Source organism: Notolabrus celidotus, chromosome 22 (genome assembly GCF_009762535.1).
Source record: "Notolabrus celidotus isolate fNotCel1 chromosome 22, fNotCel1.pri, whole genome shotgun sequence".
Classification (NCBI taxonomy): domain Eukaryota; kingdom Metazoa; phylum Chordata; class Actinopteri; order Labriformes; family Labridae; genus Notolabrus; species Notolabrus celidotus.
In genome coordinates, this window is record NC_048293.1 from 19,156,817 (window position 1) to 19,172,242 (window position 15,426).

At 38.6% G+C, this 15,426-nt stretch overlaps 2 protein-coding genes across 6 annotated transcripts in view; one reads left to right on the forward strand and one right to left on the reverse strand.

Annotated features, from left to right (window-relative positions):
- Positions 1–337: 337 nt before the first annotated feature.
- On the reverse strand, positions 338–6,186 carry brms1la (BRMS1 like transcriptional repressor a). 2 transcript variants are annotated; one of them, XM_034674663.1, is made up of 10 exons: positions 6,063–6,186; positions 5,869–5,951; positions 4,660–4,817; positions 4,472–4,562; positions 4,230–4,357; positions 3,871–3,950; positions 3,039–3,135; positions 2,806–2,895; positions 2,628–2,692; positions 338–1,896 (listed from the first exon to the last, which is right to left on the reverse strand). In XM_034674663.1, exons 3-10 carry the CDS (start codon positions 4,796–4,798, stop codon positions 1,798–1,800), a joined length of 789 nt encoding a protein of 262 aa, XP_034530554.1. In that variant the 5' UTR covers positions 4,799–4,817; positions 5,869–5,951; positions 6,063–6,186; the 3' UTR covers positions 338–1,797. The 2 variants fall into 2 exon arrangements, with proteins under 2 accessions (XP_034530554.1, XP_034530553.1); XM_034674662.1 differs by lacking the exon at positions 6,063–6,186 and having other exon boundaries at positions 5,869–6,018.
- Positions 6,078–15,426, forward strand: part of ralgapa1 (Ral GTPase activating protein catalytic subunit alpha 1) — an 81,057-nt gene continuing 71,708 nt past the window's right edge. For 3 of the 4 annotated variants that reach the window (XM_034674648.1, XM_034674651.1, XM_034674649.1), the window contains exons 1-7: positions 6,078–6,704; positions 11,599–11,709; positions 12,827–12,876; positions 13,531–13,588; positions 14,063–14,106; positions 14,359–14,536; positions 14,970–15,085. In XM_034674648.1, coding sequence (XP_034530539.1) covers positions 6,599–6,704; positions 11,599–11,709; positions 12,827–12,876; positions 13,531–13,588; positions 14,063–14,106; positions 14,359–14,536; positions 14,970–15,085 — 663 coding nt within the window. In that variant the 5' untranslated portion in view covers positions 6,078–6,598. The remainder of the gene's footprint in view (positions 6,705–11,598; positions 11,710–12,826; positions 12,877–13,530; positions 13,589–14,062; positions 14,107–14,358; positions 14,537–14,969; positions 15,086–15,426) is intronic. The other variant, XM_034674650.1, reaches the window with a different exon arrangement.

The window sequence follows — 15,426 nt, forward strand, 5'->3', positions numbered from 1 at the left end:
AAAACTGCTAATAAAGCTACCAGAAGGCCTGAACATGAGCATAGTATCCCTTCTTCAAGTATCATGAGGCAATGTTGATCCCCTCCCATAGAGGGCAGTGTTTCCTCCTGGACTGATCATTAGTCAAAGATGGTTTTATGCACTCTTCTCCCTTTGATCAGCACTGTGTTCAGATATAGATGATGTGCTGCATGTTTAGGCCCAGTAAACACTTTGTTAAGTCTGTTTTAAAAAGCTGCTGAATAATTTATTCCTATGAGTGAGGTAAAAACATAAATACAGTCGTGTGAGCCCGGCTGTCAACATCTCTCTGTTAGAAAAAACAGACAACACAAAGTGTTCGTAACACAACTTTTAATTGTAAAAAACATTATCCACAAGAAGGACACAAATGTACCTGACACAGTATACAAAATAAACCTTCAAAAATATTGATTTGAAAATGATGCACTCCCTCCATCTTTATCTTCAAGAACCTCTGTTTATAAAATCTCTCCTATGAAACGACAGCTTTGTTCATCATCTTTTACAAACACTGGGTTGAGCTTTTGAAGATTCAATGTTGGGATAAAAAACATAAAACATGGTTTCACTGTCTGTAAAATTAGTTGTAATCACAGCAAGCTTTTCAAAAGTCCTTACAAAAAACAGTCATACAAACCAGTAACACTCTGAGAGGAAGAAGTGAACTCTTAGCAGGACGCTCATAATGCAGACGGTGTTTCATTTTAAAGAGTGGGCGACGGAGAGAAGAGGTAGATGATTTAAGAGAATATAAGAGTAATACCTGTTCAGTTATTACTTTAAAGGGGCTCTTTGTGTTTTACTGATGCTTCAGTGTTGCATCAGTGGCTCTTACACACTGAAAATACTCATCTGGAGAACGTGATTATTTAAATAATAAATGAAATGTAATGAAAACTGGAATAAGGGGCTTTAAAAACTTCTGCAGCTTGACTTTGTGGTATTAGGAAAGCCTTAAGAAGACGTGCATCCATACATTTTATCTACTGTTTTAAGTGATAGGTAATTCCAGGTTCTGGACTTATCTTTCTGGTGATCCCAGAATAAGACAGCTGGTCTTCCTGTTATAATGGACAACCTTATTTTATTATCAAGAGATAACAAAGCTTATTTACTCACAATAACAGGATCATTTTCTAGGGATCTAGAAAACAGCTGTTCACTGTGATAGGCCAGACCGCATCATGCCATGCTGCCATGAGGCATGCTAAGACTATTTCTGTTTGTTTTTTTGCTTTTACTCTAGGGTTATGACCATATAAAAAAACAAAGTAGATAAAATGTGTGGATGCATGTCCATTCCGGGCTTCCATAGTCTCTCAGATTTTCCTTTATGGTAAGTATTGTATTCCATTTCTACAATTTGACCCTTAATTTGCTTGTAATCATCTGTTATAATAGAAATCTTTAAAAGGGTGTGAAAAATAACTAAAAAAGTAAAGTCGGAACAGAACAAACATGTTGGCGGAAACAACTTTTCCATTCCTGTTTGTCCTCTTCAGGGAATCAGACCTGGAGTTCTTATTTCCTGTTGGCACGGGAGGCAGCTTACCGACTGGTGTCTCTGTTAGCAGAGGGATGCAGTGCATTGTAGGAAGATCGAGAGAAATGTTCAGCTGTGTGCATTTTTGATACCTGCAGAAGTGAATGCAACCATTTATGTCACGCATGTTTGTGTTTAATGTGTGTGTGTGTGTTTGAGGTCCTCATATGTCTGCTTCTTAAATTCTGTCTGTGTGTGTTAGTGTGTATGTTTGTGTATGCATGTGTTCCTCAGCAGTTGAGAATGGATCTGTTTCTGTCCGATCTGAAGGGGAACACAGGGCTGTCAGTGTCCACCTTCCCTCTGTGTGGACCCAACGTAGCCACGGCCTGGAGGACAACACACACACAAATGGTAGTTAAAAGATGTGTATGTATATACACTACCAGTCAAATGTTTGGAAACACATTCTCATTCAAGGGTTGGTATTTATTTAAATTATTTGAAACACTGTAGATTAACACTGAAGACATCAAAACTATGAAAGAACATATATGGAATTATTTAATGAACAAAAAAGTGTTAAACAAACTAGAATATGTTTTATATTTTACATTCTGTAAAGTAGCCCCCTTTTTCCTTCATGACAGCTTTGCACACTCTTGGTATTCTCTCAGTCTGCTTCATGAAGTGGTCTCCTGGAATGGTTTCTAATTAACATGAGCCTTGTCAAGAGTTCATTTGTAGAATGACTTGCCTTCTTAATGTGTTTGAGACCATCAGTTGTGTTGTTCAGAGGTAGGGTTAGTACACAATGGATAACCCTATCTGACTACTGTTGTAATCCATATTATGGCAAACCCAGATTATTTCATATTTTTGATGTCTTCAGTATTAAACTACAATGTTGAAAATAATTAAAAGAAATAAAGACCATTGAATGAGAAGGTGTGTCCAAACTTTTGACTGGTAGTGTATGTACCTCTAATAGATGTTAACCACCATTGTAGCTCTGACCTTACAGGGTTAAACCTGGTGTTACTTTGCTCATCTAAAAATTTGCTTTAAGTAGAAGCCTCGGTGCACAAACTCATCAGGATCAGCAGACACATTCACGCACCTTTCTGATTGAAGTCCAGTCCTCCAGGATGTCGAGGTCAGGCAGCATGTAAACTATATATGGACGTGAGCAGGGTTAAGGATTATGCTACAGAAATCAGATTTGAAGGATAAACCCTGATAACAGAAAATTACATTCACAGAAGCATCAAAAAAGCAGATCAGCATTAGAAGGATATCAGACACCACTGAAGGTCGTCTCCTCTTCTTATCTGGACTCAACGCATCTCTCCTCTTCTTCCTTCCTGATAACTCGTCATTCCACAACTCTGATAGAGACACATAAAAAGAAACAGATCGGAATGAGTTTCAAATGTCATAAATACACGTTTTGTTTGTGTAACTGTAATCAGGAAGTTTTTCTCTTTAGTTGCATAACATTATGTAATCCTTGTTTTCCTGCATGTGTCACCTGATGTAATATCAATGCTGTGTCTGTCCTCTTCCAGGCGTCTGATTTTCTCCTCCAGCTCACTCTGTACTGTGTCGAACAGCAGCAGCTTCTCACTCTGCACATGGAAACACACGAACACACAAAGACAGGCAAAGTATTAGATAAAAAGACTTGCACACAACTACACAGCCGAGCACATACACACACCAACTCCAGAAATATCAATCAAATTAAACCCCCTTAGCTCAAATTAAATTCAGAATTCTTAATGACTCAGAGACGAGGACTAGCAAGGAAACTGCATTACTTCAGCAACTTCCGAGGGAAATGGGAGTCAATAAAAGTGTGTTTGCGATTCTATCTTTGCAACAAACAACTGAGGGATTTCACTTGGTGGTTTGGAGCATAGACTGTGCAGAAAAAAAGTGGACCTAGCCCTTGGATCTGAAACTTTAAACTAATATTGACCTTCATGAAACTAGGAGACTCTCTTATTGCCAACAAAGAGGTGACAAATTTTCAAAGCCTGCTTTTGCATGCAAATTGATGGTGGTTACAGTAAATATGTGATGTACAAAGTTAACAAAGATGCACTGGTGTAAGTTAATAACTTTGAGTATGCTAATCAATCTCCTCTCCAGATCTTCCCTCTCATCAAAATATGGCTTCATATAGAAAAGGACGGCATACATGAGAGACTCCAGACTTCAGTGTTCCAAAAGCTAGTGATTGATGTCTCTGTGTCTTTGTCCACTTATTCTATTCAGTCTATGGTTGAGACTTGATTTCCTGCTTATGAGCAAGGGAATACATGGTGTTAAGAATAAATGCACAAAAAGCTGTGTCTAACCTCCCAGTGTTGGCATGCTGCCTGTGTCTCACACTCATACTTGTTCTTCACAGACTCCAAACACAGCTCCCTGTAGATACCTGACAAAGACAAGAGCAGAGAAGAACACACAGTGAGCTTCAGCTTCATTTTACTTCTAAATTGTGTGCATTGTATTCCACTGCACTCATCAGTAGCAGATAACATTGAAGCATGATGCACAAACAATAAATCGGAAGATATGTACATCTCAAAAGAGGTGTCAAGGTGTATGCGCTCAGAGTAGACTTTGAGTGTGAAATGTGCTCGGGCATGGTGCAGATTGCTCTGTGTGAGTGTGCCAAGGACTCTCTGGGTGTGTGTCTGTGTGTTGAAGTTACCTGCCACCTTTGTGCGGACCTGCATGTTTTCCAGCAGAACTGCCAAAGGCTCCAGATATTCAGCCGCCCGGCCAGCCTCCACCTCTTCCAGCTTGCTGTTCACCTGACTGAGACGCTCACGATACAGCCTGCACACAAACCCAAGCGTGACCATGACCAAGGTGAATTCATATAAATTAATTTACTTTGTGATTAATTCTTTTAAAATTCAAAATGGAAAAGAAGAAGCATATCAGTCTCACTGGTCTTTGAGATCTGTGAATTGTTTCTCAAGGTTGGACATTTCATCAAGGCACTCCATTCTCCTTCGCTCGCAATCCTCCTCATCCATTTCTGTGACATAATGGAGACAAACACAATCACTAACACCTCCAGGGTAAAGTCTAATCTTTATTTTAACAGCAATCGCAATCATAAGGGAATATCCTACCAGAAGTGTCTCCATCCTCAGAGACAGAGGAGGTGTCTGAGTCCTCTTCCTCCGAGGTGGTTGCCTCATGCTCCTGCTCTTCCACCTCCATCTCCTCTGCAGTGCTCTCCTTCTTCTCCCGGTCACGGTGCACTGGCATGGCAGCAAGTCAATTCAGACTGGAGGGGGAAGGACATGGAAATGTTAGACTTTACCTATTTTTGGTAGTTGTATGTTTTACTCAACTTAATTCAGCTTTATTTATATTGCATCTTTCATGCATAAAAACATTCTGCCCAAAGTGCTTCACAGAATAACAGAGAGACAGAAAACAACAGCAATGGTCAAATTATAAAAGGCATGATTATAAATAAAATACTTAAAAATCAAATCAAATCAATACAGTAACATTAATGAAATAAGTAATAGTGGATGGCGAAGTTAAAAATTAGGTAGCGTTTACAAGATCAGATGAATACAATAAATAATTAAATAAGATAAATAAATGTTAAAGCAATTATTAAAATAATAATGATTAAAATAATAATAAAAATAATAAAAATAGTAATGCAGTCCAGGGCTAAAAATAAAGTGTCCAAATTAAAAGATAGATTAAAAAGGTAAGTCTTAAATTTGGTTGGTTGTCTTCCATTTAGTTATTGTTTTTCAAGTGAAACTAACACATTAGAACTCTAGGGTGTGGCATAACAACTTTCAACATATTGCATTGTCATAACTGTGCCATTACAGAAAAAATACACTCTTCATCATAATAACAATGCTGGGATTAGATATTGATCCATTTCTGTCATTCCATTCGACTCTGCATTATTCCCATGATTATTCCCAGCTATTGCTATCTGCAAATAATATTGCATGTTGCACGTAGAATAATATTATTGAGTCATTTTACATTATAAAGGTAGAATTTTAAGATTATTCTCCAAAAGCTTCGTCGTGGAGTGTCCATGCAATTAACGATAATCACAGTTTTTGCCTTTATATTTCTTCAACTTTCATGCAAAGCCATTTTGACTGACGATTAAATCCAGCCTGTAAATATTTACACATATCACTTTAAAATGAAAAAACACAACAAACGACAACACACCATGTTAGCATTGCGCTAACGTGTTGACATGCTGCTATAGTTAGGTATCAAGCAATGCTAGCACTTGTACATACATAAATACATTAAAAAGATAATTAAATAACTAGATAATTACTTACAAGATTGTTTGTAGAGGACGCTGTGCAATAACTGTAAAAGCAGTTTCTCTCGCTCACAGTTTCAGTCGTGTATCCCAGCTAAGCTAAAAACAAAATTCAAGAGAGCGCTCTTATTTTCACAGGGAAGTGTAGTTTTCGCTTGCAGTGATAACCGCGTCACTGACGGGCACTCAATATGTATTAAACTGCATTACCCATAATGCATCGCTTCCTCTTGCGGCGGAATTGTAGATAGGCGTCAAACCCTCAAATCTTACACACCATTTACTTTGCAGCAATGTGATTGCCAAACATATGAAATTGTACCCCTTAGACATGATAAAGTTCAAAATATGGTAGCAATATTTTGCTTGTTGAATTGTTCTGGTATCCATTACTTTGTTTTCCCTCCTCCCTCCTCCGCCATGATGTTTTCTAAGTGAACAGCTAGCTAACCTCCCAGTTTAGCCTTCAGGCTGCGGGCTGTTGTGAAGGGAGGTGCGATGGATGGATGCTTCACTCCGCTACGTTTTTCAGATTTGTTCTGGTGTGAACAGAATGCTCTTTCTCCCACAGCTTTCCCCTGATATTCTTGGTTTTTTTTCGGGGGGTTGCTGATTCACATCGCGGCGTTAGTGGATGATAAAGGAGGGAACGGTTTCTGAAGATTAACCCGAGCTGAAGCTGTCTCAGTGGCTACACAGCTAGCTCCTCCTTGCTGTCTACCCACCGTGAGTCTCCTACTCCAGGAATGTTCTCCAAAAAGCCTCATGGGGACGTTAAAAAATCAACACAGAAAGTGTTGGACCCAAAGAAGGACGTGTTGACGAGGTTGAAACACCTGAGAATTGTCATAGGTGAGTTAAACCCCACAGGTTAGCATCTGTGAGCAGATCTGTGCTTTACACCAAACTTCTCTATACAATCACGACATTTAAAGTAAAGTCATGTGTTACTAGAGACTCTGCATGTTCTCAACACATCTTATTATTATTATATATTCATTTAACATCCACTTTAGACTTCGGCGTCTTACTTGTAGTCTATTGCAAAACATTTGATCACTTATTTTGATGTCACTAAATCCCTGTATCTCCAAAGTTTTGTCTCATATGCCAAGAATTCCTGGGATGGGCAGCGATGACACTTACACATTGACTAAAGTACATTATTTTAACACTCCTGTTATGTTTTTAAAGTCTATTTTAGACAATATATGCTTTCCAAAGCAGCTAAATGCTGCATACAAATCTGGGCAGCATGTGACAGAAGAGGTGTCATGTTAATTTATCAACATCACTTCATAAAAAAAATAAATAGATAAATAAACGAAAATCTATGTCATGTAAAACTTTTGTATTTATATTTAGGATTTTCCAATGTACATTAAACAAGTTTTAACATGAATTTTAATGAAAAACAAGTGAGTTATCCTCATTGAACCATGATCTGTTGGAGTTAAAGAACACCAATGGACCAAATATTGATTTAAATGGTTAGTAATGGTGTTAAAAATGAGATTTTTTTGGGTTCTGACAATTTTGGAGAATTGAATATGACTCGGGTCAAATTGACCCAGGAGCATTATTGCTGTTCCAGAGAAACAAACATAAAAGGGGGGTTAAGCACTAATGACGCTCACTGTGTCCCCTGTCTATCTATTGCTGTGTGTAAATAGCATTTCTATCATTTTGCTTCAGTGTTAGTCAGGCTGTTGTGATTTCTCCAGGGGTGTGTCTGAGTGCTGGACAAAGAGAGAGTGTGTGAGAGGTTTTTCTTCATCTTACATCAGGTAGCAGTGGTCTGAATGTGTGTGAGACAGAGTGTTAGAGGTATAAATAAGTAATCTAGTGTTTTTACTGTGTGTATTTTTCGCTGGCTCTCCCAGGACACACCCACAACTCCACACACACACACACACACACACACACACACACACACACACACACACACACACACACACACACACACACACACACACACACTGACAGGAGAGGGAAACAACCTCTACTATTTCCTCTCCTTGTCGCCATACAGTAGCTCCACTTCCTGTTTCTATTGTAAGAGTTTCTGGACTCTGCTTGTGTGTGTGTTTGTGTGTGCAGGATGGAGAGAGAGGGGTGTGCCCCCTCTGTGTGCTCTTTGGGGAACGCCAGACCTTGATAACCATCATGGAGGCAAACACACAAACAGACTTGCAGGCATATTGTTTGAGAGGGGATGCTCAGACAGCTGAACAATAGTAAGAGCTTTAAAGATCAGGGTGCCAGACCACCAAGAGAGGAAATGCATGTGGGTAACATTAGTCCAGCATGGGTAGAAATAATCAGAGGAATTAATAACTCAAGTTGGGAGCAAACAGGCTTTATAGCATATTCCTTATATGTAGCCATCACTCTCTACTGAAGATATTGTAACTCAGGACCCTTCCCTAAAATGTGCTCACCCTCTATCCATTGTAGGAAATGAAGCGTGTGCTGTAAAGTGTTGACTTTTCTTATTCAAGAGGAGGAGAGGACGTGTTCTTTGTGTGATCTGGAGGAAGTTGAAAATGAAATGCACCTTTTGTTCTACTGTCCATCACATCATGGTCTCTCTCAAGGGCCTTCTTTTCAACAAAATGTCAGAACATTGTCCTGATGTGTTTTCCATGTCTGATGAAGATAGACTCCAGTTCCTGTTTACACACAAAGTATATCAGTTTGCTCAGTTTGTGTTGAATGCTGTTCAGCATTTAGTTGTTGTCACTGTCAGATGTCTGAAGTGTCAACTAGTGTCATTGCTGGAAATGTGCAGTATTGTAACTGCTCTCTTCTTTTTCTTTTTCTTCTTATGTTGTTGCTCCTATGTTTTGTTTTTGTAGTGTCTTGTAAGTCCATACGGGCTGGGCACTTTTCAGGTGCATAACACGACAAGTAATAAAATAAAATAAACTTAATCTTGTGTAATGCAGCAGCTCCTACCTGATCTGATAAATGGTCCAACAAGAAGCAGTTTCATCACTTTGCAATCCTTTTCATGCAACAAGGTTATGAAGTAACTTCCCTCTGGACACGTTTGGCTCTGTTATTGATGCCAGACATAAAAACCAAACAGCTTGCCCAGCAGTTGTTTTTAATACAAACACTTAACCTTGACTTTATTCACGAGGGACCTCAGGCCGTTGTCTAAACAATTGAATGTTGTATAATACTGTGTTTGAAAGCCATTAAGTTCAGTTCATGTAATGACAGTAGAAACTACTTCCACATCATAGTGCAAGGTCAGTTTCCTGTTTTCAAGAAGTCAAACTCAACAGTTACTTCCATCAATGTGTAACTAAACAAATTGTCAAGATACTCATTTAAGTAAGGGAACTGAAAAATTCTGTTTTAATGGCATCACCTTAAAGAGGGAAGACTGACTGATATGTGGTTTCAGAGATTGATGCAGACAAGAATAGAATGCTCTGGTTTCTTATAACGGCAGACAATTTCTATGAATTTTGGATCTGACACAGATTCTGCACACGGTGCTGAAAGTATTGAGTGGAAGTATATAATAGTTTAGCTTATTAGTTTATTTGACAGGGACCATGCACAACACAGCTGCTGAGCCAGAGTTAGCTAAAGGAGTTAATTTACATCTGTGTTCCCTGGGCAGGAAAACATCTAACACACAATACAAACAAATCTAAAAAGACAATATTCAAACAGCTAAAAACAATACAGAACTCCACAACAGTATGTCACATTAACACATATATCTTTAAGACTGATGTACACAAAGGTTAAAATAATAGACTCCCCTGGATAAGCTAACAATATCACTTTACACTGTATTTTCATTAAAGATTTTCAAATTGCATCCTTTTTTTGATCCAATCTTTGTGTTGAAATGTTAGTAAAACAACAAACGGTGTACATTGTAATCACATGTGCAGTCGCAATAGAGACTCATACTCATATGAGATTCATACACAAATACATACATACAAAATAAAAACACACCCAGACAGAGCAACTTTTCATACTTTTTCTATTACATATTGCATGATGCTACACATACAGCATGATGATACCTACATATTGCTGCATCAGTATCTTCTTTTAAATCACGGCTGAAAACACATTTTTATCGAAAGGCCTTCTAGTTATATTGGACGGAAGAGGATTAGGGCCACTTTAGAAAAAATAGGGCCAATATATATTTTTTTATTATTATTATTATTCAGAGAAAAAAGTCAGAATTTTGAGAGTAAAGTCAGAATTTTGAGAAAAAAAGTAAGAATTCTAATATTAAAGTCAGACTTTAATCTCAGAATTCTGACTTTTCTCAGAATAATCATAATAATAAAAAAAAATATCGGCCCTTTTTTTTTATTTTAAAGTGGCCCTAATCCTCTTCCCTAATATTGTTTTATCCACGATGCTGCATTTATTTTTAATTTACTTTCATTTATGTTTTTCTTTTATTCACTCTGTTTTTTGTTTTTTTACTGATTTTAAATGTTTTATTGTTTTAATTGTTTTTAGTAGTTTCTCTTTCACCCTTTTATTCAGCTGTTCCTCTTAAATTGTCTTGCTAGCTCTATATGTCTCACCCTCATGCTTTGTATATTATTGTGGGTTTTTATGGTGTAAAGCACTTTTTTACGTCTGTTTTGATAAGTACTATATAAATAAACTGTATTATTATTATCTATTATATTTGTTGTATGGGCCTGATTATGGCCATACAACATGATCCTGTAAAATTGCAAGATTGGAGTTTAAAGCCTTGTTGTCCTCCTGATAAAACAGTAACTGGGCCTTTATTATAAAAAGAGGAAGTGTTGTATCTCATGTTGGATTGAACTCTAACAAATGATCTACTGATCTATGTTTATTGTGCATCGGCCATGATTTGTGACAGTGGTTTGTTTGTGTGGTGTTTAAACCTCAGTCTCTGTTTGTATAAGAAGTTGCTCTGTGCTCGGGCTTAGAGATGTCTCAGGTAATCGCCTCGAAAGAAATGTTGTGTGAAAAATGTCAGCTTACAGAGGAAGAGATAGAAAACCTCTCGGCCAGCTCCACCAAGGCCTTACAAGGGCAACCACTATTGCATAGAACACAGATGCCCTCAGTCAGTGTGTGTGTATGTGTGTATGTGTGTATGTGTGTGTGTGTGTGTGTTGCAGAATTCAGCTTTCAGACTTCATGTAAACAAACCCAGAGGCTATCACCAGAGGCTTCTGTATGTGTGTGTGTGTGTGTGTGTGTGTGGCTGCCCGGTCTACTTGTGTGTGTCAGTGCATACAAGTTCATTATGCTTGTTTGTTATCTTTCAGTTTTGACTCTGAGCTGTTCGTTTCTAATGACGGACCGTTGTGTCAAGAGGCAGAGAAGTAGCCCAGAGTATTTAATGATGAACTTCTTAAACTTTCAGAGCAGTATATATGAAGCTGTAGCTGTGGTCTAGACTGCAATCTGTGGTTTACTGCATGTTTAGAGAACTCTGGTGCTGCAGAGAGGTGACAGTACTCAAATATACTTCCCCCAGATAAAGGTCAGACAAGTGTGGTCTGCAAAATGTGTTTTTCTCTCTGTTCGAGATGCATTTTGACTTAAATAGAGGTGTGATTTTTCATTTCAACATGACATTGTGAAGTTGTGAAGTTGTAAAGTTTTCTCCCCTCCCTCTGATGTTTTTATAGCCATACTCTATTTAATTCTGTCAAAGCCTCGTCATCTCTATAACTAATTTCTTCTCTAACCGACTCTTGTTTTACAGAAAATGCTGAGCCTGCAGAGCTGAAACAGTTCTTTGATCTGAACTACTCCCACATCTATTATGTCTTCTTTGAGAACTTTGTCACCATTGAGGTCAGCCTCAAACAGAAAGGTAAGTTTTACTCACAGAAGAAGGTTAAATGGCTCTTAAAACAAAGCATTTCTTTCCCCAAAGGTTCAAAAACGAAAGACAGCAAAACAATAAAGTACAGACACAAACACTGTGTGACAGAGCTAATTGTGTCACAGACAGAGGAGGAATAATGAAAACAATTCAAGATGTTTTTTTCATCAAAATGTCTCAGTGATTCTCCCACACATGAATCGAACACAACATTTAGACTTTGGTTGTTGTTGCCACTCGCTCTTCATTTGAAAGTTCTGTCACAAAGTGTGAAATGATGGCCGCTTGGTATCTTGTTAATCATATTGAACATGTCACAAAGCCATCACGCTAGAAGACAACCTGAGTAATAACACCGGCTATAGAAGTCATGATAATCACAAACTTTGCAGAGTTAATGCTAGAAAAAGTGTGTAAAGGTGTTTTTTGACCGCAGGAACTTCAACCTGGAACTGCGTGCGTTTCGACTGGAGGAACCAGGGTCTAAATTTAGTTCAGGGGTAGTTAATCTCCCCAGTGAAAAGCCCCTGCTTGGGGGTTAGTACTTTTCCGGTCCCGGGCCTTTCGGGGTGCATGGCCTGCAATGCTGAACGTGTCTGATTGGTAGATTAACCGCAGGGTTTTTATTCCGCCTGCTGTCCGCAATAATGCATCTGGCTGAAAGTCGGCAGTTAACAGGGTCGCGGTTTAAACCAAAACACCGGCCAAAAAGGATTTTAAAAAAGACAGTTTCCCTTCCTTCACATACAGTCCACACTATTTGATTTCTGATCTGGAGACTATAAATCGCTTTGCTGACCTTGGACATTGTTTTCTCATCGTGAGCTAAGTAACACTCCCTGCCCAGCCACCATGCTAACGTTACTCCTAAAGATAAAAAGGTCAGCATTTGAGTCTCACTACAGATCACAGTTTTGAGGCTGGGTCATTGCCCGGTTCATCTGACATTTTTTCCGATCCAGGGTGCTGCCGACTGGTGCACTCAGATCTTTAACGTTAAGATCAGTCACAGAATCCGATCATTGAATCTTTACATCCCCTAATAACCCTGTTTGCTCAGTGTTTTAGTGGGGTAATTTTTTTTCCTTCAATGTGTGTTTTTCAGGTCACAAGTCTCAGAGGGAAGAGCTGGACTCAATCCTCTTCATCTTTGAGGTAATAAAGGGTTATCACAAACTTTTCATTAAAGCAAAGAAACAAAAAAAGCGAAGAAACTCTTACAACAGAGTGTAGCTCGGACATTCTGTGCTAGTGTTTATAATTTAGTGCTGTCCGGCCGGCCGGCTGTAGGTGGTCTTGGCCAGCACCAGCTGGCATTGACCTTAGACTGAAACCACTGGCATTTAGCAACACTCAGGACTGAGTGGTGTTACTTAGAGTGGTCCAGATAAGATAGCAAAGGCAGCATGTGTGTGTTGCTGACCTCCATTTGGCCCAACACACTCTTTTAGAACAAGGCAGAGCAAAGTAAACATCCAAAATGTGCTGAAGGTTTTCTTTGAGAAGTTTTACGAGGTCAAATTTGGGAAGCCAAATTAGGGCTGTAAACTAAGTTGGTAGAAAACTGATTGCTTATGAGTTTCAGTTTATTTATGTACAAGTTTTTCCAACATGAACATTTCTGAATCCACTAAACAACCACCTGACAAGTGAAATCTTCATAAATTATTAGTATAATTAGGAGAGATTATCCAATCAGAGTACATTTTGACCCCTAGTAGAAACATCAACTTGAGAAAAATACCCACACCACATTATATTTGAAGTCAGAAGTTTGTCTAATTCTGTTTTAATGTTTTATTCCTTCAGAAAATCCTCCAGTTGCTGCCTGAGAGAATCCAGAGCAGATGGCAGTTCCACAGCATCGGTAACTTACACACCACCATACTAAGCTTCTGTTGACATTCCTAAAACACATGTTACAATGTTACAGTTGAGTTTATGATGTGTGCGGCATATCAGATAATCCCAGTGAGCCCTGTTTTATTAAATCAAGTTGAACCAGTTCTGGGCAGAGCTGCCTCAGGTTAGAGATCATTTGATGTCATGGCAATGACCAACCTGCACCCAAACAGTGCAGGGCACGGTGCTGTTCCATTATCCTGCATGTATTTTGCATTACGCCTCAAACTGGCAATTCTTTGGCCCCTTTCCAAACTTCCCAGGTTGGATTGTGGGTCCAAAACATTTAGACATATTTAATCTTTTGGCATTTTAAATAGAGAAACATCAGTTAATTCAATAACGATGACTTTGTAGCATGGCAACAGTGGAGGAGGTTTCCAGAGTGCTTAATGTGTTCCTTTTGAAATAACCTGACTGATCCATTTTTCTCTCCTAGGGCTGATCCTGAAGAAGCTGTTGCACACCGGGAACTCTCTGAAGGTACTGCTCTGATTGGCTGTTAGCTCTATGACACCCTGTCATGTCTCAGACTGCATAGTTCTGACTTAGTGTTGCCCTGAGGTCAAAACTCAAAAGTGAATATGGTTGCAATGAAGTGTTTCTTCTTGTTGTTAAAACATACTAGTTTTTTTATCTTCATGAGAGAGTAGGTGAGAAATGGAGCCTTAAAACAGCTCAGTGAGTTTTAAGACTACATTGTAATTGTCTTTCTTTCTTTCTTCTACACTCCAGATCCGTCGTGAGGGCGTGCGCTTGTTCTTGCTATGGATGCAAGCTCTACAAAGTCACGCAGAGCGGGAGCAGCTCTGCATGTTTGCCTGTTTGATTCCCGGCTTTCCAGCTCCACTCTGCCACGGGACCCCACGCACACTAGACACTCTGATCAACCCGCCTCTGAGTTTAACAGAGAGTTAGTACAAACACAAACACAAACACACACACACAAAAACACAAAAACACAAACACACAAACACACACACCCACACACAGAGTGGAGTCAGATTGGATGGTCGTAGATTCATTGTGATATATCCTTGTATTTATATCTCCTTCATTCCCGGCACTTTTTGTATTTGTATTTAATTTATTTAATTTAATTTAATTAATTAATTAATTAATTTATTTATTTATTTATTTTACTTTACTTTACCTTACATCACTTTACTTTATTTCTATTTATATCTTCTTTTATAACTTCTTTTATTAATATTTTTACTTTCTTACATACTGTTTATATGAGCTCTGGAACGACCAAATTTCACTCCACGGGATAAATAAAGTATTTCTGATTCTGATTCTGATTCTGGTTAAATATTAAACGTCTCTGATTTCTCCTCCTGCAGCTCAGGTGACCCCAGAAGAGATCACTCCATTGGTTCCTCCTCAGTCAGGTGACAAGAACCAGGAAGACCTCACTGCTTACTTTTTAGAAGCGCTCCTTAAATACATGGTAAACCAGGTATTATCCTCTTTTCTTACTAATACCGCTAACACTGCATAATTACACTTTTGCAATGCTGTGATGCCTCACTGTTACCACTGATGATTAAAATATAGCACAAATCACCTAAATGAGTATCCTGTAATCCTTCACATTATCACTAACTCCTACAAATGCACATTTTAAAATGACTGATTGAACAGACTCAGTGCCTGTGTTTCCTCTCCTCTCTCATGTGTACACACTTCACACACTGATAGCATTCTCCCCTAAAACAATGGTCCTCTTCTCCACTTGACCCTATTTTCTGTGAGTATTGTGCTTTATGTAACATGAGCTTGTTTGTCTTTGTGTGTGTG